At 33.0% G+C, this 24,148-nt stretch overlaps 2 protein-coding genes across 5 annotated transcripts; both read left to right on the top strand.

Moving 5' to 3' along the window:
• Positions 1–1,562: 1,562 nt before the first annotated feature.
• Positions 1,563–4,419, top strand: LOC136777141 (E3 SUMO-protein ligase ZBED1-like). Of its 2 annotated transcripts, XM_066733218.1 has the most exons (6): positions 1,563–1,818; positions 1,910–1,999; positions 2,151–2,353; positions 2,434–2,587; positions 2,696–4,180; positions 4,317–4,419. In XM_066733218.1, coding segments are annotated over exons 2-6 (1,881 nt in total). In that variant the 5' UTR covers positions 1,563–1,818; positions 1,910–1,998; the 3' UTR covers positions 4,355–4,419. The 2 variants fall into 2 exon arrangements, with proteins under 2 accessions (XP_066589315.1, XP_066589321.1); XM_066733224.1 differs by lacking the exon at positions 1,910–1,999 and having other exon boundaries at positions 1,564–1,818.
• Positions 4,420–13,560: 9,141 nt separating this feature from the next.
• mute (muscle wasted) lies at positions 13,561–24,017 on the top strand. 3 transcript variants are annotated; one of them, XM_066736319.1, is made up of 15 exons: positions 13,561–14,238; positions 14,308–14,598; positions 14,995–15,266; positions 15,843–16,024; positions 16,136–16,335; positions 16,409–16,726; positions 18,562–18,754; positions 18,811–18,933; positions 19,633–20,223; positions 20,295–20,451; positions 20,710–21,250; positions 21,441–21,669; positions 22,169–22,703; positions 22,777–23,003; positions 23,874–24,017. In XM_066736319.1, exons 1-15 carry the CDS (start codon positions 13,784–13,786, stop codon positions 23,922–23,924), a joined length of 4,365 nt encoding a protein of 1,454 aa, XP_066592416.1. In that variant the 5' UTR covers positions 13,561–13,783; the 3' UTR covers positions 23,925–24,017. The 3 variants fall into 3 exon arrangements, with proteins under 3 accessions (XP_066592416.1, XP_066592408.1, XP_066592425.1); XM_066736328.1 differs by having other exon boundaries at positions 13,868–13,992; positions 14,061–14,238; positions 22,777–24,017; XM_066736311.1 differs by having other exon boundaries at positions 22,777–24,017.
• The last annotated feature ends 131 nt before the right edge of the window (positions 24,018–24,148 follow it).

Genomic DNA, 24,148 nt, shown 5'->3' on the forward strand with positions numbered 1-24,148 from the left:
AGCAGTGCCGTTTGAAAAATCCGATTTTCGTAGTGTCAGTCGATAAGTGTTCGTCGCGTAGTGCGGTTCTCCCACGTAGTGTACGTTTAAAAGAAATCGCGTAGCGCACTGCTACTTTAAAAATCCGAGTCTGTATTGTCAGTCGTGAACTGCTCGTCGCGTATTGCGGTTGTCCCGGTAGTGTACGTTAAAAAGAAATCGCGTCGCGTAGTGCCTTTTGAATAATCCGAGTCTCGTAGTGTCAGTCGTGAAGTGCTCGTCGCGTAGTGCGGTTGTCCCGCCTAGTGCACGTTAAAGACAAATCGCGTCGCGCAGTGCAGTTTGAAAAATCCGAATCTTTTAGTGTCAGACGTGAAGTGCTCGTCGCGTAGTGCGGTTCTCCCACGTAGTGTACGTTTAAAAGAAATCGCGTAGCGCACTGCTACTTTAAAAATCAGAATCTGTAGTGACAGTCGTGAACTGCTCGTCGCGTAGTGCGGTTCTTCTGCATAGTATACGTTGAAATAAAAATCGCGCCGAGCAGTGCCGTTTGAAAAATCCGATTTTCGTAGTGTCAGTCGATAAGTGTTCGTCGCGTAGTGCGGTTCTCCCGCGTAGTGTACGTTTAAAAGAAATCGCGTAGCGCACTGCTACTTTAAAAATCCGAGTCTGTAGTGTCAGTCGTGAACTGCTCGTCGCGTATTGCGGTTGTCCCGGTAGTGTACGTTAAAAAGAAATCGCGTCGCGTAGTGCCTTTTGAATAATCCGAGTCTCGTAGTGTCAGTCGTGAAGTGCTCGTCGCGTAGTGCGGTTGTCCCGCCTAGTGCACGTTAAAGACAAATCGCGTCGCGCAGTGCAGTTTGAAAAATCCGAATCTTTTAGTGTCAGACGTGAAGTGCTCGTCGCGTAGTGCGGTTCTCCCACGTAGTGTACGTTTAAAAGAAATCGCGTAGCGCACTGCTACTTTAAAAATCAGAATCTGTAGTGACAGTCGTGAACTGCTCGTCGCGTAGTGCGGTTCTTCTGCATAGTATACGTTGAAATAAAAATCGCGCCGAGCAGTGCCGTTTGAAAAATCCGATTTTCGTAGTGTCAGTCGATAAGTGTTCGTCGCGTAGTGCGGTTCTCCCACGTAGTGTACGTTTAAAAGAAATCGCGTAGCGCACTGCTACTTTAAAAATCAGAATCTGTAGTGACAGTCGTGAACTACTCGTCGCGTAGTGCGGTTCTCCTGCATAGTGTACGTTAAAAAGATATCGCGTAGCGCACTGCTGATTTAAAAATCAGAATTTGTAGTGACAGTCGTGAACTGCTCGTCGCGTAGTGCGGTTGTCCCGGTAGTGTACGTTTAAAAGAAATCGTGTAGCGCATTGCTACTTTAAAAATCCAAGTCTCGAAGTGTCAGTTGTGAAGTGCTCGTCGCGTAGTGCGGTTCTCTCGCGTAGTGTTCGTTAAAAAGAAATCGCATAGCGCACAGCTGCTTTAAAAATCCGAGTCTGTAGTAGTGATGCTGATACAATATCGATATTTATAAAATCGATATTTTTATGTTAATATATCGATATTTTGTATCGATTCTTTACTTGGTTGTATCAGTGAATATCAATATTATAATTTGAATATATCAAATTTTTAACGCTTAATCTTATAATTAGGAATCTTAGGTTATTTGTTCTCACACCAACTTTGGATGAATTCTTACTCTGTCGAACACTGAGTAAATTGGAAAATATAAAAAAATCTTAATTTATTAGCCTTATTGCCACTCGTGAATATATTACTACTAGATAAAGAATTAAGCAATTACATTCTAATAAAGGTCAAAGGTATACTGAAATGGTAAATATGGATAGAGGATTAATTATCTGTAATTACATTAATTAACTTAATATTTTTCATCTTGTAACATAAATTATTTTACATTTTTCAGCAGGATTAATAATATATTCCTAACACCAGCTTAATATTCCTTTCTTTAATCCTTAGCTGTCCTTAGCACAGCTGTTTAACTTATTAAGTAGTATGATTTAATCCATTTTATCTATTATACCCATTTTATATTTTATTATTATTTATACTGCTTATAATTACCTATAATTAGAAAAGTAAATTGGCAATGCTGTAATAAAATTATAATAAGTAACTCTTTGAATTTGAATATATTATTTTAGTGCCGCCAAGAAGTTCAATTTGGAAATTTTTCATTAAAAGTAGTACAGGGGGCAAGTGCAAAATATGTCAACAAAATGTAAAAGGGAACAACACTACTAATCTGAAAATTCATATTCAACGATATCATCAAAATATTAATATGGAGGAAATACAAACCTCATCTGCAAATAATAACCATACAAGTTTTAAGAGGAACATAATGGTAACATTCATGTTTCTTTTCCACTTATGGGACAAATATTAATATAGAAGTATCTAATTTCTATTTTTAACATATAATAGATGCTTGAGGATAATACATTGGAACTAGATGATCCAGATTGGGATAAAGCAAACATTACTAATACTACTAATATACAATCTTCATCGGGCTCAAATTTAGAAAGGAAACAGCCAAGGATCGATAATCAAATAATAAAGCAGAAATCATTTGAAGGTAATATAAAGTTTATAAAAAATGTCCCCCCCCCCCCCCCCATTAGAATTAAAATGTGCTTTATTCAAATATTTATATAGTAATGGTATTACTGTTATTTGATTGTAGAAGGTGGTAAAAAAGCAATAGAAATAAATAATAACATTTTATTTATGATAACTAAAGACAACATGCCACTACAAACGGTGGAAAAAGAAGGATTTAAAGTTTTTGTAAATTCATTGGTTCCGTTATATAAAATTCCAAGTCGATGTACAATGACAAGGCTCATGGAAGAAAAATACAACATTTTATCAAATTTAATAAAAGTGCAACTCTCTAATGTTGATAACATATCTTTAACTACGGATATATGGACTGAACCTTTGAATACAAAATCTTTTCTTGGACTGACTGCTCATTTTATAAAAAAAGATAGACACAAATCAATAACAATTGGAGTAACAGAGTTAACCGAAAGACATAGCTCTGAATATATAGAAATGTGGTTGCTAAACGTTGTAAAAGAGTGGAAAATTAATATTACTAATATAGTAGTTATAGTATGTGATAATGGTGCAAATATAAAGAAAGCAGTTAAAGATGCTTTTGGCGTAGAAACGCAGTTATCTTGTTTCGCGCATACCTTAAATTTGATTCCTTCTAAAGTTATAGAAAGCGATAATATTAACTACATTTGTAGAAAAGTTAAAATTATCGTAGCATATTTTAAGAAGTCGGTGATTGCAATGGATAACCTGCGAGCTGTTTCAGACTTAAAATTGATACAATCTATAGATACTAGATGGAATTCAACACATGACATGTTAGTCAGATTTATTGAATTATCTGAGAAAATTGGTTCTGTGATTTTACGATTACCTGCAGCTCCATCAATGATAACAGCTACAGAGCTACAAACTTCAAAGGAGTTCGTAGAACTCCTGAAGCCGTTTAAGGATGCAACAATGATTATATGTGGAGAGTACTATATGACTGCCAGTAAAGCAATACCTATAGTGAACACATTAAAAGCAGCTATAAGCCAATCTGAGCCTAAAACAGTGGAAGGTAATAATATGAAGCAACTCTTGCTACAACAAATTGAATTAAGATTTCAAAACATAGAAGAAGACACTATTTTGGCTACTGCAACGATTTTAGATCCACGTTTTAAATCCATTCACTTCCATGACAAAACAGCTTGCTCTAAAGTGACAATGAATATAGCAGCGCTAATTAACAATAGTCCAATTTCAGATATAAAAGATGAAAATTATTCTGTCAGTGTGAATATAAATAATAATGTTAACAATTTTTGGTTACATCACCTAAATTTGGTACATAAATCAAAAGAGAAAGTTAGTGCACATTTGAATAAAATTCCTGATGACTTACAATTTTATTTAAGTCAACCTCCTATTGAGATGGATGCATGCCCTATAAAATTTTGGCAATCTAATAATTCTCCATTGAATAAATTGGGACAAAGGTACTTAGCAGCAATTGCATCATCAGTACCATGTGAAAGACTGTTTTCGAGAGCTGGAAGGATTATTACAGAAAGCAGGAATCGTTTAAGTAGCGAACACCTGCAACAATTATTATTTTTAGGTTCGTTACCAGTAGAAGATTGGATTTCATAAAAACATGTTAACTTCATTTATATATATATATAATATTTTATGTATTCTCTTTAAATTAACTGCTGCCTCTGTTGTATGAAAAGTAAAATATTCTATGATTGCAGATGGCTATCAGTGTCTCTTCTTCGGTATGCTTCTTTAAATGTAGATCAGAATCTCTAGGGTTTTAGAAAATGACATCTGTAATAAAATATAAACAACAAAGAATCTTGTTCTCTTTTATTTGATTTATATATAATAAATAAATAATACTTATCTATAAATGGTAGAAGTTTTATTCCAATAACCTCAATATGTTTACAGCTTTCACAGAAAAACGATTGTCGCGCTCTGCCGTGGACAAAATATTAATTATTGATGCACTAATATATCGAAGATCAATACATTGACTTCGATACATAACATATATCGATAGGTCTGTTCGTAATACGTAATGATATGAAATATCGATATAATTGGATGACTTGAGCATCACTAGTCTGTAGTGTCAGTCGTGAACTGCTCGTCGCGTAGTGCGGTTGTCCCGGTAGTGTTCGTTAAAAAGAAATCGCGTAGGGCACTGCTGATTTAAGAATCCGAGTCTGTAGTGTCAGTCGTGAACTGCTCGTCGCGTAGGGCGGTTGTCCTGCGTAGTGTACGTTAAAAAGAAATCGCGTAGCGCACTGCTGATTTAAAAATCAGAATATGTAGTGACAGTCGTGAACTGCTCGTCGCGTAGTGCGGTTCTCCCGCGTAGTTTACGTTTAAAAGAAATCGCGTATAGCGCACTGCTACTTTAAAAATCCGAGTCTGTAGTGTCAGTCGTGAACTGCTCGTCGCGTAGTGCGGTTGTTCTGGTAGTATGCGTTAAAAAGAAATCGCGTCGCGTAGTGCCTTTTGAATAATCCGAGTCTCGTAGTGTCAGTCGTGAAGTGCTCGTCGCGTAGTGCGGTCTTCCCGCGTAGTGTACGTTTAAAAAAAATCGCGTAGCGCCCTGCTACTTTTACAATCCGAGTCTGTAGTGTCAGTCGTGAACTGCTCGTCGCGTAGGGCGGTTCTCCTGCGTAGTGTACGTTAAAAAGAAATTACGTAGCGCACTACTGATTTAAAAATCAGAATCTTTTAGTGTCAGACGTGAAGTGCTCGTCGCGTAGTGCGGTTCTCCCACGTAGTGTACGTTTAAAAGAAATCGCGTAGCGCACTGCTACCTTAAAAATCAGAATCTGTAGTGACAGTCGTGAACTGCTCGTCGCGTAGTGCGGTTCTCCCGCGTAGTGTACGTTTAAAAGAAATCGCGTTGCGCCCTGCTACTTTTACAATCCGAGTCTGTAGTGTCAGTCGTAAACTGCTCGTCGCGTAGTGCGGTTCTCCCGCGTAGTGTACGTTTAAAAGAAATCGCGTAGCGCACTGCTACCTTAAAAATCAGAATCTGTAGTGACAGTCGTGAACTGCTCGTCGCGTAGTGCGGTTCTCCCGCGTAGTGTACGTTTAAAAGAAATCGCGTTGCGCCCTGCTACTTTTACAATCCGAGTCTGTAGTGTCAGACGTGAAGTGCTCGTCGCGTAGTGCGGTTCTCCCACGTAGTGTACGTTTAAAAGAAATCGCGTAGCGCACTGCTACCTTAAAAATCAGAATCTGTAGTGACAGTCGTGAACTGCTCGTCGCGTAGTGCGGTTCTGCCGCGTAGTGTACGTTTAAAAGAAATCGCGTTGCGCCCTGCTACTTTTACAATCCGAGTCTGTAGTGTCAGTCGTGAAGTGCTCGTCGCGTAGTGCGGTTCTCCCGCGTAGTGTACGTTAAAAAGAAATCGCGTCGCGTAGTGCCTTTTGAATAATCTGAGTCTCGTAGTGTCAGTCGTGAAGTGCTCGTCGCGTAGTGCGGTTGTCCCGGTAGTATACGTTAATAAGAAATCGCGTCGCGTAGTGCCTTTTGAATAATCCGAGTCTCGTAGTGTCAGTCGTGAAGTGCTCGTCGCGTAGTGCGGTTGTCGCGAGAAGTGTACCTTAAAAAGAATTCGCGCAGTGCCGTTTAAAAATCATTTTTTCGCGGGTGCGTAACGTCAGCGTCCTCATCTCCATCGTCATCATAAACGCCATTATCATCGCCATCAACATCACCATTCCCATCTTCGGTATTATCGCAGAATATGTATGAATTATGGCTGGGAATTCGCTGAATGAGTGAGTCCCACGGGTAAAACCGTGGAAATTTTTTTTATTAACTAAAGAATGACCAAAAACCTATCAGTAGGTTACAGTTGCCCATTCTTCGGTTAAAATCATTTCTTGTTTTGTTTTTAATGTTTTTCAGATCCTCCGTATCGTCTATTTCTATTTTGCGCGTATTTTCTGTTTTTCATTAGGTTTAGATTGGTGTTATATGTAGGCTCTTTAGCTTTGTGAATTAGATAGTCATTATAGTTTTCGGTATTAGGTAGGGTATCATTTTCAGGTTTCTTAATTCCTTTTAAAATAAAGGGAATCATCTCAACTTCATTTTCCACGGAGATTCTATCTTTCCACATGTCCAGTTCAACTAATATAGGCACATCTTAATTGAATTAACGTTCACTCTCTCGAGAGAAAGATGCATCTCAATTAATAACTAGAATCAAATACCATTTTCCCTTTTTTTTACAATCGTATGTTTTTGGTAGAATCTTCGTATTAAATACCATTTTTGCCAGTTCTTGAAATTCCAAATTATAAAATGAAATATGGAAATATTTTGTTTGAAAAACCTTCCATATTTCAGGTTAAATACTCGTTTTTTCAAATTTTATTAACATTTCTTATTTTCAGGTGGAGTGGAAGAGGACTATTCCTAGTGGCAAAACTGTCCAATATCGATATATATTCGATATGGAATTCATACCAACCCTGTACCCTTTTCTCCATCAGTTGGAGAAGGCAAACCATTATTTGGAGTCAAACCGTCATCAGAGGAGGACGTACTGACAAATATCCTAATTATTTTTCTACTTTTCATACTTGCTTAATTTTTTTAAGTTTTAAGAGGGACAAGTATAGGGCAAGGCTGTCAACGAGTAAGGCTTAATTACCTGTCCGTTTACTTAAGTCCACATTTATTTAAATAATTTCAAGGATAGATAAATTTAATCTTATTATTTTCATTAATTGTTAATTCAAGTACAGGTGTTTATTGAGAAGTGGACTCTCGAGTGTCAACTGGCTCGGGCTGATCCTCCTTCAGCGACTATCAACCCTTACTTACTTTGTCCTTGTGGGCTCTCGACGTTGGCTCATTAAGTTCACCTAATAGGGGTCCATCTTTATTGATGTGTAAATCGTTTCCTCGACGTAGTAGTTCTTCGTGTGACAACCCGGATCCACACCAAGGGACAAAGAATGTAAGGGTAATTAGTCACTGAAGAGAGTATCAGTCATGATCTGGTTGACCTTTGTGTGAATTAACATTCACGCTCGAGAGGAGGAAGCTTTTCAATTAACCGCTGGAAAGAAGTAACAATTTCGTTAGCTTCTGTTTTCATTCACTTTTTGTAGCATGCTTTATTAATTTATATCTTTGTCTGTCCTTGAAATTTCTAATTAGAATCTGAAATGTGGGAATATTTTCCTTGAAAATCCTTCCACATTTCGGGTTGAATTCTCGTTTTTTTCCAAATTTATTCTAATTTTTTTCCAAATTTATTCTAATTTTTTTGTTTGTTTCAGGTCGAGCGCTAGAGGACCATGGATAGTGACCCCGTATCCAATAACGATATAAACCCTATAACGAATCGACACCAATCATGCGCCATTGCCACCCTGGGTTGGGGTGAGTCAAACCATCATTCGGAATCGAGCCGTCGTTGGAGGAAGACGCACAGGCAAATACATTCTTTTCTTATTTCTCATACTTGTTTAATTTATTTTATGTTTTAGGAAGGACGCTTATAGGACAAGGCTACCAAGGAGTAGGAAGTAAACACTCTCCGTTTACTTAAGTCCACATTTATTTAAATAATTTCAAGGATAGGCAAATTTATTTTTATTACTTTCATTCATTGTTAATTCAAGTACAGGTGTTTATTGAGAAGTGGACTCTCGAGTGTCAACTGGCTCGGGCTGATCCTCCTTCAGCGACTATCAACCCTTACTTACTTTGTCCTTGTGGACTCTCGACGTTGGCTCATTAAGTTCACCTAATAGGGGTCCATCTTTATTGATGTGTAAATCGTTTCCTCGACGTAGTAGTTCTTCGTGTGACAACTCGGATCCACACCAAGGGACAAAGAATGTAAGGGTAATTAGTCACTGAGGAGAGTATCAGTCATGATCTGGTTGACCTTTGTGTGAATTAACATTCACGCTCGAGAGGAGGAAGCTTTTCAATTAACCGCTGGAAAGAAGTAACAATTTAGTTAGTTTCTCTATTCATTCACTTTTTGTAGTATGCTTTATTAATTTGTATCTTTGTCTGTCTTTGAAATTCCTAATTAGAATCTGAAATGTGGAAATATTTTCTTTGAAAATCCTTCCTCATTTCGAGTTGAATACTCGTTTTTTCAAGTATATTTTTGTTTTCTTTCTGTTTCAGTTGGATCGGGAGAGGACCATGGGTAGTGGCCACATTGTCGATTGTCAACATAAATCCAACACGAACCGACACGAATCATGCGCCATTGCCACCCTGGGTTGGAGTGAGTCAAACCATCATTCGGAATCGAGCCGTCGTTGGAGGAAGACGTACAGGCAAATACATTCTTTTCTTATTTCTCATACTTGTTTAATTTATTTTATGTTTTAGGAAGGACTCTTATAGGACAAGGCTACCAAGGAGTAGGAAGTAAACACTCTCCATTTACTTAAGTCCACATTTATTTAAATAATTTCAAGGATAGGCAAATTTACTTTTATTACTTTCATTCATTGTTAATTCAAGTACAGGTGTTTATTGAGAAGTGGACTCTCGAGTGTCAACTGGCTCGGGCTGATCCTCCTTCAGCGACTATCAACCCTTACTTACTTTGTCCTTGTGGACTCTCGACGTTGGCTCATTAAGTTCACCTAATAGGGGTCCATCTTTATTGATGTGTAAATCGTTTCCTCGACGTAGTAGTTCTTCGTGTGACAACTCGGATCCACACCAAGGGACAAAGAATGTAAGGGTAATTAGTCACTGAGGAGAGTATCAGTCATGATCTGGTTGACCTTTGTGTGAATTAACATTCACGCTCGAGAGGAGGAAGCTTTTCAATTAACCGCTGGAAAGAAGTAACAATTTAGTTAGTTTCTATATTCATTCACTTTTTGTAGTATGCTTTATTAATTTGTATCTTTGTCTGTATTTGAAATTCCTAATTAGAATCTGAAATGTGGAAATATTTTCTTTGAAAATCCTTCCTCATTTCGAGTTGAATACTCGTTTTTTCAAGTATATTTTTGTTTTCTTTCTGTTTCAGTTGGATCGGGAGAGGACCATGGGTAGTGACCACATTGTCGATTGTCAACATAAATCCAACACGAACCGACACGAATCATGCGCCATTGCCACCCTGGGTTGGAGTGAGTCAAACCATCATTCGGAATCGAGCCGTCGTTGGAGGAAGACGTACAGGCAAATACATTCTTTTCTTATTTCTCATACTTGTTTAATTTATTTTATGTTTTAGGAAGGACTCTTATAGGACAAGGCTACCAAGGAGTAGGAAGTAAACACTCTCCATTTACTTAAGTCCACATTTATTTAAATAATTTCAAGGATAGGCAAATTTACTTTTATTACTTTCATTCATTGTTAATTCAAGTACAGGTGTTTATTGAGAAGTGGACTCTCGAGTGTCAACTGGCTCGGGCTGATCCTCCTTCAGCGACTATCAACCCTTACTTACTTTGTCCTTGTGGACTCTCGACGTTGGCTCATTAAGTTCACCTAATAGGGGTCCATCTTTATAGATGTGTAAATCGTTTCCTCGACGTAGTAGTTCTTCGTGTGACAACTCGGATCCACACCAAGGGACAAAGAATGTAAGGGTAATTAGTCACTGAGGAGAGTATCAGTCATGATCTGGTTGACCTTTGTGTGAATTAACATTCACGCTCGAGAGGAGGAAGCTTTTCAATTAACCGCTGGAAAGAAGTAACAATTTCGTTAGCTTCTGTTTTCATTCACTTTTTGTAGCATGCTTTATTAATTTATATCTTTATCTGTCCTTGAAATTTCTAATTAGAATCTGAAATGTGGGAATATTTTCCTTGAAAATCCTTCCACATTTCGGGTTGAATTCTCGTTTTTTTCCAAATTTATTCTAATTTTTTTGTTTGTTTCAGGTCAAGCGCTAGAGGACCATGGATAGTGACCCCGTATCAGATAACGATATAAACCCTATAACGAATCGACACCAATCATGCGCCATTGCCACCCTGGGTTGGAGTGAGTCAAACCAAAATTCGGAATCGAGCCGTCGTTGGAGGAAGACGCACAGGCAAATACATTCTTTTCTTATTTCTCATACTTGTTTAATTTATTTTATGTTTTAGGAAGGACTCTTATAGGACAAGGCTACCAAGGAGTAGGAAGTAAACACTCTCCGTTTACTTAAGTCCACATTTATTTAAATAATTTCAAGGATAGGCAAATTTACTTTTATTACTTTCATTCATTGTTAATTCAAGTACAGGTGTTTATTGAGAAGTGGACTCTCGAGTGTCAACTGGATCGGGCTGATCCTCCTTCAGCGACTATCAACCCTTACTTACTTTGTCCTTGTGGACTCTCGACGTTGGCTCATTAAGTTCACCTAATAGGGGTCCATCTTTATTGATGTGTAAATCGTTTCCTCGACGTAGTAGTTCTTCGTGTGACAACTCGGATCCACACCAAGGGACAAAGAATGTAAGGGTAATTAGTCACTGAGGAGAGTATCAGTCATGATCTGGTTGACCTTTGTGTGAATTAACATTCACGCTCGAGAGGAGGAAGCTTTTCAATTAACCGCTGGAAAGAAGTAACAATTTAGTTAGTTTCTCTATTCATTCACTTTTTGTAGCATGCTTTATTAATTTATATCTTTGTCTGTCTTTGAAATTCCTAATTAGAATCTGAAATGTGGAAATATTTTCTTTGAAAATCCTTCCACATTTCGAATTGAATACTCGTTTTTTCAAGTATATTTTTGTTTTCTTTCTGTTTCAGTTGGATCGGGAGAGGACCATGGGTAGTGACCACATTGTCGATTGTCAACATAAATCCAACAGGAACCGACACCAATCATGCGCCATTGCCACCCGTGGTTGGAGTGAGTCAAACCATCATTCGGAATCGAGCCGTCGTTGGAGGAAGACGCACAGGCAAATACATTCTTTTCTTATTTCTCATACTTGTTTAATTTATTTTATGCTCTAGGAAGGACTCTTATAGGACAAGGCTACCAAGGAGTAGGAAGTAAACACTCTCCGTTTACTTAAGTCCACATTTATTTAAATAATTTCAAGGATAGGCAAATTTACTTTTATTACTTTCATTCATTGTTAATTCAAGTACAGGTGTTTATTGAGAAGTGGACTCTCGAGTGTCAACTGGCTCGGGCTGATCCTCCTTCAGCGACTATCAACCCTTACTTACTTTGTCCTTGTGGACTCTCGACGTTGGCTCATTAAGTTCACCTAATAGGGGTCCATCTTTATTGATGTGTAAATCGTTTCCTCGACGTAGTAGTTCTTCGTGTGACAACTCGGATCCACACCAAGGGACAAAGAATGTAAGGGTAATTAGTCACTGAGGAGAGTATCAGTCATGATCTGGTTGACCTTTGTGTGAATTAACATTCACGCTCGAGAGGAGGAAGCTTTTCAATTAACAGCTAGAAAGAAGTAACAATTTAGTTAGTTTCTCTATTCATTCACTTTTTGTAGCATGCTTTATTAATTTATATCTTTGTCTGTCTTTGAAATTCCTAATTAGGATCTGAAATGTGGAAATATTTTCTTTGAAAATCCTTCCACATTTCGGATTGAATACTCGTTTTTTCAAGTATATTTTTGTTTTCTTTTTGTTTCAGGTGAGGCGGCGCCGCCTCCCTCCCCGACGGTGTGCCACCTTGTCGTGGTGGGGGGGCTCACTTCTACAAGATCCCTTCCGATTAGTAAATGATTCGAATTAATTTTCTGATCTTTGGGAATCTTGTAGAAGTGCCAAGAGCACACCACACCTTAACGGGAATCCGTATACCGACATTACAGGGCGAAAACTATTTCGCATGCAGCGTCGTCATTTGTTGACGGATTGTAAAGTTATTACAGGTTTTTGGAAATGCCAGAAGCTTATCTACTAAGTTACGTTAGGAAAATTAACAAAAAATGAAAAAAAATTTTTCTTTAAATAAATATATTAACATTATTGAGAAACAACAATTAAATCTCAAAATCCCCCAACGTACTTTACTAGATAATGTTCATACGTTTCCAAAAAGTCCACAAAAATGCAAATCTGTCAAGAAATGACGATGCTGCATGCAAAATAAATAATGGCAGAATTTCGTGTTCGGGAAGTCGCCAACACGAAATTCTTCCATTATTTATTTTGCATGCAGCATCGTCATTTCTTGACAGATTTGCATTTTTGTGGACTTTTTGTAAACGTATGAACATTATCTAGTAAAGTACGTTGGGGGATTTTGAGATTTAATTGTTGTTTCTCAATAATGTTAATATATTTATTTAAACAAAAATTTTTTTTCATTTTTTGTTAATTTTCCTAACGTAACTTAGTAGATAAGCTTCTGGCATTTCCAAAAACCTGTAATAACTTTACAATCCGTCAACAAATGACGACGTTGCATGCGAAATAGTTTTCGCTATGTAATGTCGGTATACGGATTCCCGTTAATTATACTATAGTTTTCTTTCCCGGGTTGAATTATATTATTTAATTCATTACTACACTATCTGATGCCTGAGCTACATATGATTTAATTTCCCATTGTGTATATACGAGATAAGCGAGGATGAGTTATACATAGGCGCGCGTATTAGCACTACATAGTAAGAGCGCTGGTGTCTTTTTAAAGCAGTTCCTAAATGCATCGAAACATTAGAAAAAGCCATACCTGGCATTGGTTGCATTGGTAGCATTCAGCAGAGACAAATGTTGAGGGAGCGGTGTATGTTATTGGCTATTACTCTTAGATCCTATAATTTTATCCAATAGAAGTAGAAGTTTAAAAAGAAATCTGGTAACGTTACTGAGCTGCTACCTCTGCTGAATGCTACCATATGCTACCATTGGTAGCAGTCAGCAAAGGTAGTAGCTCAGTAACGTTACCAGATTTCTTTTTAAACTTCTACTTCTATTGGATAAAATTATAGGATCTAAGAGTAATAGCCAATAACATACACCGCTCCCTCAACATTTGTCTCTGCTGAATGCTACCAATGCAACCATTCCTGGCAACTGTAGCAAAAATGCTTCTCGCAAAATTGATTTTTTGCTTCATTTAGGAACATCTTTGAAAAGACACCAGCCACTTACTTCGCGGCTCGCGCGCCTTTATGTATGTACAACGTCTATGACCATAAATTTGTAAATATTGTTTAAGGTTATAAAGTAATCAATGATTGGATTTTAAATCATGAAGAATGGAGCAAATGAGGCAAATCCAGATCAGGTAGATAGTACAGATAATAAAATGGAAAAAAATCTGAATAGCTCTACTAAAAAGTCTCCACAAAATTCTAATTTATCATTTTCATTAAATTTTGACTTTGATGATGTAAATAGCGGAAATTCTACTGATTCTGAAACAGCACATCTTCAAATAGATGTGTCTGAAGTAGATAAGTATGAATTATTTTCTAAAAAGAGAGAATCAATGGAAGAAGTTTCTGTTATTGATGAAATGGTTGTAGAACTTGAAAGGCAATTAGATGCTAAAGCTGCTAAAACTAATTTAACTGCTACTAATGTAAAAAATATATTAAAACATGTCATTACAAATGAACATGTAATGGTAATGGTTCAAGGACAGCTAAAAGAAACGCAAAATGATGTATTATTTGAACCCAAATTAACAAGAGCAAAGGCCAAGTAAATAATTTTTTTTGATTAAGTTATTACAATATTCTTAACTATAAGTTATTAGACTTTTTATTTTAGACAATTAGCTGTTTCACAATTAAATGTTCCTTGGTCTCTGACACCTTTAAAGACAGGATCGTCAGAAGTTCAAGCATTAATTGAGGAAGAGCTGCCCGAAGATTCTTCTGATGAAGAATATAATCCTTATCATGATAAATATAGTGATGATGATAGAGATGGTGAACATTCTATAATTAGTGACATTGATTCTCAGCCATCAACACCTAGAAATTTGGATGAAAATGCAATCGAGCCAAGCAAATATTCAAATAATCAATATGATTCTGATGGCTTATTTAAAATTCCTAGGTTAGTCCAACTTGTCTGTATTATAGTTTATTGTTATTATATGAATCAATTAAATAATATGTTTCTACAAAAAATTTTATTAATATCTCAAATAAATTGTACAGGAAATTCTAAGATTTTCATTTTTTTAAGTTAGTCATATATAACTCTTTTAGTTATAAGCTCTTTTTAAAATATACACACCTGTATTACTGAGAACATGTGAAAGTTTATATAAAAAGATATACTCTTTTTTACAAGTTTATGAATAATTATAGATATTATACTCATTATAGGATAATACTATATTATAAATTTTATTCATATCTCTAATATCAAATTTTACATGTTCAAGTGGTTGCTTTATTCTCATATAGGATAATATAGTTTATAATAAATATTTGTGTATTAAAATAGCTTACCTCACTTGATGTCAGATGAAGAAAGTATTGGCCAACGTACAAGATCAAAACTTAGTTTAAGTGAAACACCTCTTGAACACATAGAACAGGCATTTGTTCCACCTGATATAACAACTGATATGTATGATTGGGATTTTGATGCAGATGAAGATTGGAATAATTTTTTAAAAGAATTTACACAACCATTGGTTCAAGATCATATATTAGAGGATGATCCTGATGCTGATCCAGAATATAATATATTAGATGATGAAGAAACTGATACACGTATGTAATATCTATTTAATTTTCTTTTTTATATTTGATAAAAAGTAAATTCTAATAATGGTAGCAAATAAAAATTTGAAACAATAATACTTTTTTACTAAAACACCTATTAAAATAAAATATTTGCCTTAGACATTTAAAATGCAGATTTTATAAATATATAATTTAATTTGTTAAAATACTCTCTTACACTGCAAATACTTAGGCCTGAATTTATAAACGAAACTTAAGCTTAGCATGGTCTTAGGTAAGATCAATTGTCTCACTTTAACCTTCAATAGAGTGCTAAGCTCGATTTTTGTCTTAAGAAATTGCTAAGCTGAAATTTGTGCTTAGTTTGGTTTATAAATTCGAGCCTTATATTGTTAGTTTTCAGGCTCAAGCATTGAATTAAATGATTTAGTATTAATTTTTAAAGTTTCTCAGATGCAGTAAACAATTGCATTTAAAAATTATAGTTTTTGTAACCAATAAAGCATAAAAAATATAATTGCTATTTACTATTGATAGTTACTATAGTTACAAAATTATAGGAAAAAATTTAATTTTATATATACCTAATGTTATTTATTGCAGTTGACAAAGAAGAGTTACGTGCAGATAAAGCTGTAAAAGTTACTAGAAAAGAGTTAAATAATCTAATAGCAGAATTATTTGAATTTACTGATACATTCTCTAGGCAAAATGGAAATATTCTAACAACCCCTAAAAAAAAAAGATCAGATAATTTCAATTCATCAGTGGAAAATAATTCATTGGTAAATAGTTACTAAAAGAAAGTTGTGATAGAGTCTCATTATTTTTTCGTGCCTAGCTAATTACTATACTTTATTGTTTGTTTTTGTGTTCTCTGACATTCTACCCTTCAGAGTTGTTCAATGATCGATTTACTACCAGCTTTAGCAGAGCCTGACCTTCCAAAACTTGTTAGTTTTGAGCAGCGTCAATTATTAGCTATTCAATTTCAACAACATGTACAACTTATAGCACAACATTTTGCTATGACTTATATGCATCCTGAATTACATCCACAAGCAAAAACATGCAAGGATAATTTAATTAGTTTAAGGTATTGTTTTTAATTTTTAAACTAGAATTACCAAAAGCTATTTTATATTATAATCGACTTTGTTTTTTAACAGATATTTAAGTAATGGTCCTAATTCTGCTTTTAATGTAAGTAATCTTCAGGATGCGTTAAATCTAGTATCTGCATGGGAACACAAATTTGTAGACACAAAATTTTTTGAGAAATTTAAAGAAATTGTAACAGAGGAAATGACTGTTAAGAAAATCTATCAGAGAAACAAATATAAGTATATACCAAGATTTCCTCCAGAATTAGAAGAATTATTTGTGGAAAGTAAAGCACTGATGTATCCACAATTATTACCTGAAATGCCTTTTAATGCGGAACATACCAAATATGTCAAAACGCCCTATTTCAAGTCTGAAGAAAAGTGAGTACAATATAATTTAAGGGGCTCGTATCTTCTGGCAGCGCTATTTTTTCATCTTTTCTTTATTTTTCTTTTATTTATTAAAAATTATGCATAGTCTTTAAATTTTTTTATCATGAGTATTTACAGTACAACAGACATTCTGGATTTTTTGGAAGCTAAAATATGTAAGAAAACTTTTTTTTTATAAGATATGAAAGTCACATATTTGGTTAAATATGACTGATATAATAATAAAAACTATCACAATCATTACACTCATATCTATAGTATTCAGCATACTTGGTGTTACCACCTCAACTAGAATAATTGTGTTATCTATCATAATTCTTTTGGCAATCTGAAAAAATTGAAAAGAAATTACAGAATTCGAATTTAATTTTTAAAGCCTTGTAAAATATTCATTTTTTATATTAATTTTATTCTAGATCTTATAATTTCCGTGGGTCTTAAAAATAAAATGTTGCATCATTTCTTAGTTTCAGATGTAACATAATATCTAGTATATTTTTAGCTATATTTTATAAATAAGTCTTTAGTATCCTGTAAGGAATAAGATATATTTCTTTACATAATTTAGCTTAAAAAATTCAAAATGATGATTGTAATATCAATAAACGTTATATTGTAAATTCAAGATTTTATACAAATTCTAATAACTAAAAGAAGAATAACGAAAACGACTAAAAATAATAACACCGCAAGCTTTGACCTTTTTAATGTGATTTATACCGGGTGTGAGAAAAATTCCTATTAATTGAAAGCGAGATAGATAAGCAGAGAAACTTTTACTTTTTAACATATTTGAATATTAAAATTAAAATGGGAGATTCTGTGTATATTTTGCAAAATATACAGGATCTGTCATAACACCCTAGAGCATAGATGTCATAAGAAATGTTTCTGAATAACTATAAAAGATCAAGATTTGACATATAACTTTTTCTAAATCTTTTATCCTATTAGAATTGAGAAAAACACAATGTAAAACTGATATTTCTAATCATAGCTGATAGAAACAAGTGTTTTGGTACATCTGTGCTTTGGAGCGTTTTAAATGAGGCAAAATCTATTTATTCAAAGATATCTATAAAGCCCCCTCCTCTCCCTCTTATTGTTTCAGAAGAATGCACACCTTTCAAAAAAATTACAAAATCGCCTATTTTTTGTGTTTCAAACTTTATTATGGTTGTATTCATTTGACCCTGTAATGCCGCGCATATTTAATATAAAGATATAACTGATTTTTTTTAACGGAACTTTTAAGTTTTATTACGTATTTTTGTATCATATCTCAAGAGATTTCCAAAACACTACATGAATTTTTCAATTCATCCACTCATTCACTCGGAATATTTTAATACGAAATTATAAATTTATATGATGTTTTGTGGGAAAGCCTTGGGATAACATACAAGAATAAGCAATAAAAAATAAGAAATTCCACTTTAAACAATTAGTTTAACCATTATATGGTTTGCGTGATTCTTCTAGGTCAATTAGATACCTTCGTAATAAAATTTAGGAAGAGTAACAAAAATCTACATTTTTTTTTTATTTTTATGAAAACTATATATTTTTCGAAATAATAGGAGGTGAGACTACGAATATTTTGTATATGTGGCATCATTGGAAATGTGATTCTATGCGACTTTTTGAAACAATGAGCTATTAAGAAGAACCTTGCGTGATCACGAAGAGATATCTCGTTTCTCTCCATCACCATATAAGATTTTCATTATAATTTTTCTGAACACTAGACTTAACATAATTGATTTACCTCTTATTTCACAGGAGCTACAGACACTAAATAAATTAGGCTTTTATATTTTCAGTTTAATAGCATTAGGCTTAGAGCAGTTTTTTTCATTTGCCATGGCAAAGCAGAAAAAATATAAAAGTAAAAATATACATCTTATGGATACAGCTCAATTAATAGCGCAATATTTATTACCATGTAGAGAGCCTAGAGCATTATTTAATTATATTAATAAATGTCGTCGTTGTAAAGTTCCAAATCCAATTAAGGCAAGTGTTTATATAAGTTTTGTAAATATTATTTTTTAACTTATTATTTTTTACAGCATTATTTTGAAAAAGGCCAAGCTCCCAGAACAATACACGTTGTAACATTAGACTTCGAAATTAAGGCACCAAAAGATCAACCTAAAAATCTTTCATTGCGGTGGCAAAATTATTTAGGTGGTGTAAGTAATTTTATTATAAATTATAATTGTTATAAAAATAAGGTTTATGTTATACTCTTATTTAATAACAATGTATTAATTAGCTAATTCACAAATAGTTATCACGCATAATATATGTGCATGTCACTTAATTTTAAAGGGAGAACGTCATACCGAGTAAGTGGTAAATCAATATAGTATTTTTTAAAAAGTTCTTGAAATAAATGATTCCATTGAAAAAACGCAAGATGATCTTTGTGTTTTCGTATTTTTCAAGCTATTCAAATGCACCAAGCTTTTATGCTTATTTTTTTTTTTTGTAAAATTTTGTCCAACTAACCAAAACCGTCATTAAAAAATTTTGAAATATCATGGAATATGGTATACTACACTTAAAAAATAAACCACTTTAGATATTGATAGATAAAAATCTTAAATTTTTTAGTTTTGTGCCAATTAACTTTTTCAATCTAGGTGCTGAGAACATTTTTTTCGCAAAATTTCAAAAACATAGCCGAAAGCCATTTTCCATGATTTTTCTGCGGGTTCCTTTATGAAACTGCTATTTTATGATTGTCTATATAATACTCCCCCTTATTCTGCCTTCTATAGTTTTTTAAAAAATTACAATTAATGTTATTTTCCTTTAATGTTTTACATAATTTTATGGAAAAAAATTTACGTTTGGTATATGATAATAATAAATGTTTTTTTTTCTAGGCTTCGAAAAGTATAGATACTTTGAAACGTAAATACATACTGAAGTCTTTTGAAAATGAACAATTACATAGTATAAACAATCGGTATAATAAATTACACAATGAAGCTTTTATATCTCATCCTTTAAGAAATCCTATTGTTAATATGTTACCTAAAATAGTAACTGCAGCAGAAGATTCTAAAATAGCAAACAATGACAAAACCATGGATAATAAAAAAGAAATAAATTCTCAAGTATCTACTGAATCTGAAAACAAAACAAATAAAGATACGGAATTACCAAATGAGAAAAATCTAAATGCTTTACTACCTGTACAAAGTAAAAAGAGAGAGGAGGAAATGGATCATTTAGATCAGGAATCAGGAATAATATCAGCGGACGATGTACAACCAAAAAAGAGTAATTCTCTTTCTCCAATGTCACAACAAAGAAAAACAACCCCTAGATTAGCAAAATTACGAAGTGTTCAAAATTTAAAATTAATGACTCAAATGGGATATTCAAAAAATATTTCTCAAACTAATGCTACTAAGAGCAAAGATAAAAGTAGCTTACAAGAAAAGTCAGAAAATGAAATTGCAGGAAGAGTAGTAAGTATTTGAGTAATGTTAAAATAATTTTCGGTTTATGTAAATTAAGTACTTTATATGTCTAATTATAGGATAATGAAGAAGATATTGCTGAACTAATGTTAGCAAGTACTACAATAAAAAAGGATTCTGTTAGTAGAAAAAAAGCTAAAGAAGCCAGAGAGCTAGAAAATATAAAAAGACTACTAAAAGCAGAAAATGTACTACAGAAAATGGAAAAAGATTCAAGTATATAATTTTTTTACATATTTTGTAATATTTATAATTTAATTTCTTCACTTACAGTATCATAGGAGACAATAGTAAAACAATTGAGTTAGGTTGTGGTAGAATACTTTTCCATAAAAGATGAACCCTGATTTTGTATACTTTTATTTATTCTTATTCTGATTTAACATGATTTGGCATAGAACTATTTCGGTCTATAAAGAATATTTCGAAATTTTTAAAAATATCTTGACTTTAATTAAAACCTTTTTTTTTCAGAATTTGCTGTATCATATTTACAGAAGCTTCATTTAATACTAGAATTAAATAATCCCGAAATATTAAAATCTGTCATACGACTTTACTTAGAATTCAATGAAAAAGTTGATCAAATGGAGAATGAAATATCACTCAATAATAAATCTGTACATACAAAAGGGCAAATTGAGACTATATTGTTAATAAAAGATAAATTGATAGTAAATTTATATCATTCCATTTGCAAACAGCTACAAGATTATCCTGAATTATGCACAGAATTTCTATTATTCCTTAAACCTCATCAAGCAGCAATGATAAATAAGTCAATAGAATACACAATGCTTCAAAAGATGAGTGAATTTGTTGATGTCGTCCAAATTTATTTTGCAAAACAACCAGCAAAACTGGCAAAGATGATGCAAGCAATCACTCAATTGGCAGCTGATGCTTATGTATCCCTAGATACAGTTAATAAGAGCATTGGTCCTATTCTAAAAGGACATCCTCTTGTGATGGACTTATTTTTACAAATATTACCTACAGGAAAACCACCAGAGCGGTAAATATTTACCGAATACCATTTATTTTACTTTAACGAATGCATTGTTATTTACTGTAATATTTTTCTTAATTTTGACTACTTTAGTATTTTAAACTCTATTTAAAAAAAGTATAAGATATTAGAGTTGCACTTTCCAATAATATTGATTACAGAGTATGGAATTTAAATATTATTATTGTTATTTTAGATTACTTGCTCCTTGTTTGTTTGAAAATTTAGCATATCCTTTGGGACCACATGATAAGAATAAAATATGCATTGAAGGAGCTTCTGAATTATTTGAAAATTTAGAGCTTTCAGCAATGAATCCATTAGACGATCGATATGGCGGTGATAATTGTAAATGTAGTTGTCACAAACTTGAAGAAGAAACGCTAAAAGGAATAAGCGAGCATTGTTTATCATGTGGACTAAGAGTAAGAAATTAAATTCACATTATTGGTCTATTAAGAGTTTCTCAGTAACCTCGTTACCAGATAATATAATTTTATCGTTGATATCACATAACAAAATTTATATATGCATAAGTTTAACTTATATTTACAAGATATTTGATTTTGAAGAAAAAATATGTTAAGTATATGTATACATATATATAAGTCAATATATACCAATATGTATTTGCGCTACATTTTTAGCCGAACGAAGAGTACATTACAACAGCTCTTTAAAATATTCTTGAAAGCAAGTAAACTATTATTCAATAAAAATTCATTTTAGTAATAACGTATAACCACACCACTACCTTAAGCTTTCTGTTATGTTCGAATTTATTTTTTTCAATAATGACTAGCTTATGCATAGAAACATTTTTTTGTCGAAAAATACCGTCAGTGTTACAATTAGTTTTCCATAATTTTAAAGGTTCCCAAACTTCTGAAACAACGTATATATTAAAGAAATTTTATGTTTTAGTTTTTAAATGGAAGAATATACTTGCAAACATTAGAAGGTCTTAGGCCAGCAAAAATCACTTTTCCTGGACCGAAAGAAGATGAGCTATCAAACATCACTCGCATTTCGCTAAAATCTACGGATAAATATTTTCCTGTTATTACAACCAAAGGAAAACAAAAATCATCAAAAAATTATTTAAATCAAGATGAAATTTTACATAAAAAATGTAACCAAAAAAGCTGTTCAAACTGGAAAGAAATTAACGAAATAATATCCAATGTCAGCAAGAAATTAGGCCATGAAGAAAATCCTCTTAAACGACCAAGATGTCCAGATGATGCAATTGTGTACGCTAAAAAGATATGTTCCTCCCCTGTAAAAAGTAAAAGAGAAAAGAAAATAGAAATAAGTGAAATGCATGACGAGAAAAATACTGGCGCTACAGTTAGTAAATATGAATTGTGTTTGTCATCGGACACACTTAAACTCTCGGAGAAAAATAATATAACATACACAGAAAAAAAAGTAAATCTTTCGAACGTGAATAATCCGTGTAAGTAAATAATTTGTTTAAATTCTGATTTAAAAATATACATATGATTAACAGTTCGAAAAACATTTCAAAGGTGTAAGTATCAGTGAAAGTAAAATGGTAAAAGACAGAAAGGATTTAGGTTCAAAGCGGAAAAGTGCATCCAGTGATATTAAATGTAAACATAAAACAAAAACTACAGATGTAAAACCTTGGACTCGAGAAGAAGATATGATTTTGTTGTTAAATATTAAAAAGGAATATTCTGAAGATTCTTTTGTAAATATTAGTAAATTACTTGAAAATCGCACAGTCAAACAGGTGAGCTATATAACCCATAATGATAAACATGGTGTAAATAATCGTATAGTTTTAAAAAACGTTTCCTAATATCATTTGACATTAAACCAATTAGCTACAAGATATAAGACCAAATGTGACTCATATTTTCTTCTTTTTGCATTGTTTCATCGCACTCTCAATCCTCTAGAAAAGTTAAAATCATTCGACTTTTAACAAAATTGCTTTTATTACGAGAAATGTTTTTCTGCTTTACTCGCGCACCTAAGGATTTGTTAATTTACACGATATCAACGATATATATGTATACCGTCCTTCTTACAAAAAATTTCAGTTATGCAATTCAATTATTTACACACAGTTGAAAGTACATAAACTGTACTTCACCTAGTATCTTATTTGAAATATTCGATAAGTGGAAAGCTACTACCAAAATTTGATTGATTTTAACTTTTCTAAAGGACTTCTGCCATTGAAGTAAAAAAAATAAAAGTCAGAACGTTTTCTATTACTTATGACGTCACAACAGCTAATCTTTCACAGTTTAATAAATTTATTTAATTCTCTTTATTTCATCGCGGATAGTATGCCTTTAAAATATAAATTCTAGTAAATCATTTATGACTTACAATATTTGCATGACAGCAAAACACAAATTTTTATAAACTTATAGCTTATTACTTTACACTTGGATTATCCCAGGTCTTTTTTTTAATCTGTTTAGAAATTTTATGATCAAAAAATTGTTTACTTTCAATCTTAAATTATATGACAATTAAATTATTTTCCATTTATAAAAAACGACAAATGCTTATGTAGTAAGAAGCTTTATTTATTATTTCTACATAATATGTTGATATTAGTATAAACTTATCTTTGATCTTATTCTAGGTAAAAGAACGCTGCCAAACTTTACTTGGTCTACTAGCCAATAAAGCATAAGTAGAATTAAAATGTTGACTTAGAAAAATGTTCAACGAAATAGAAGAATTTGTAAATAAGTTGTTAAATAAAAAAATATTTTCTATTCCACTATATCTATATTGTAAAATTTATTTCGATGATAAAATTAATGGAATTAATATATTATAGTATTTTTAGACTAAGTCAATAAAGAATAAAAAATTAAATAAAACAATAAATAGCCAAAATCCTTTTTATATTTG

This window comes from Prorops nasuta, unplaced genomic scaffold (assembly GCF_024137725.1).
Source record: "Prorops nasuta isolate Cenicafe-Biocafe unplaced genomic scaffold, Cenicafe_Pnas_1.2 PNAS00002, whole genome shotgun sequence".
Lineage (NCBI taxonomy): Eukaryota > Metazoa > Arthropoda > Insecta > Hymenoptera > Bethylidae > Prorops > Prorops nasuta.

Excerpts from the sequence above, each read along its gene's own strand:
- LOC136777141 (XM_066733218.1), top strand. Across the intron at positions 2,588-2,695 it reads AAAGCAGAAATCATTTGAAG|AAGGTGGTAAAAAAGCAATA; the intron begins GTAATATAAAGT and ends ATTTGATTGTAG. Across the intron at positions 4,181-4,316 it reads GCAACAATTATTATTTTTAG|ATGGCTATCAGTGTCTCTTC; the intron begins GTTCGTTACCAG and ends CTATGATTGCAG.
- mute (XM_066736311.1), top strand. The coding sequence starts at position 13,784 with ATGAAGAATGGAGCAAATGAGGCAAATCCAGATCAGGTAGATAGTACA. Across the intron at positions 14,599-14,994 it reads GGCTTATTTAAAATTCCTAG|CTTACCTCACTTGATGTCAG; the intron begins GTTAGTCCAACT and ends GTATTAAAATAG. Across the intron at positions 16,025-16,135 it reads CAGTGGAAAATAATTCATTG|AGTTGTTCAATGATCGATTT; the intron begins GTAAATAGTTAC and ends TCTACCCTTCAG.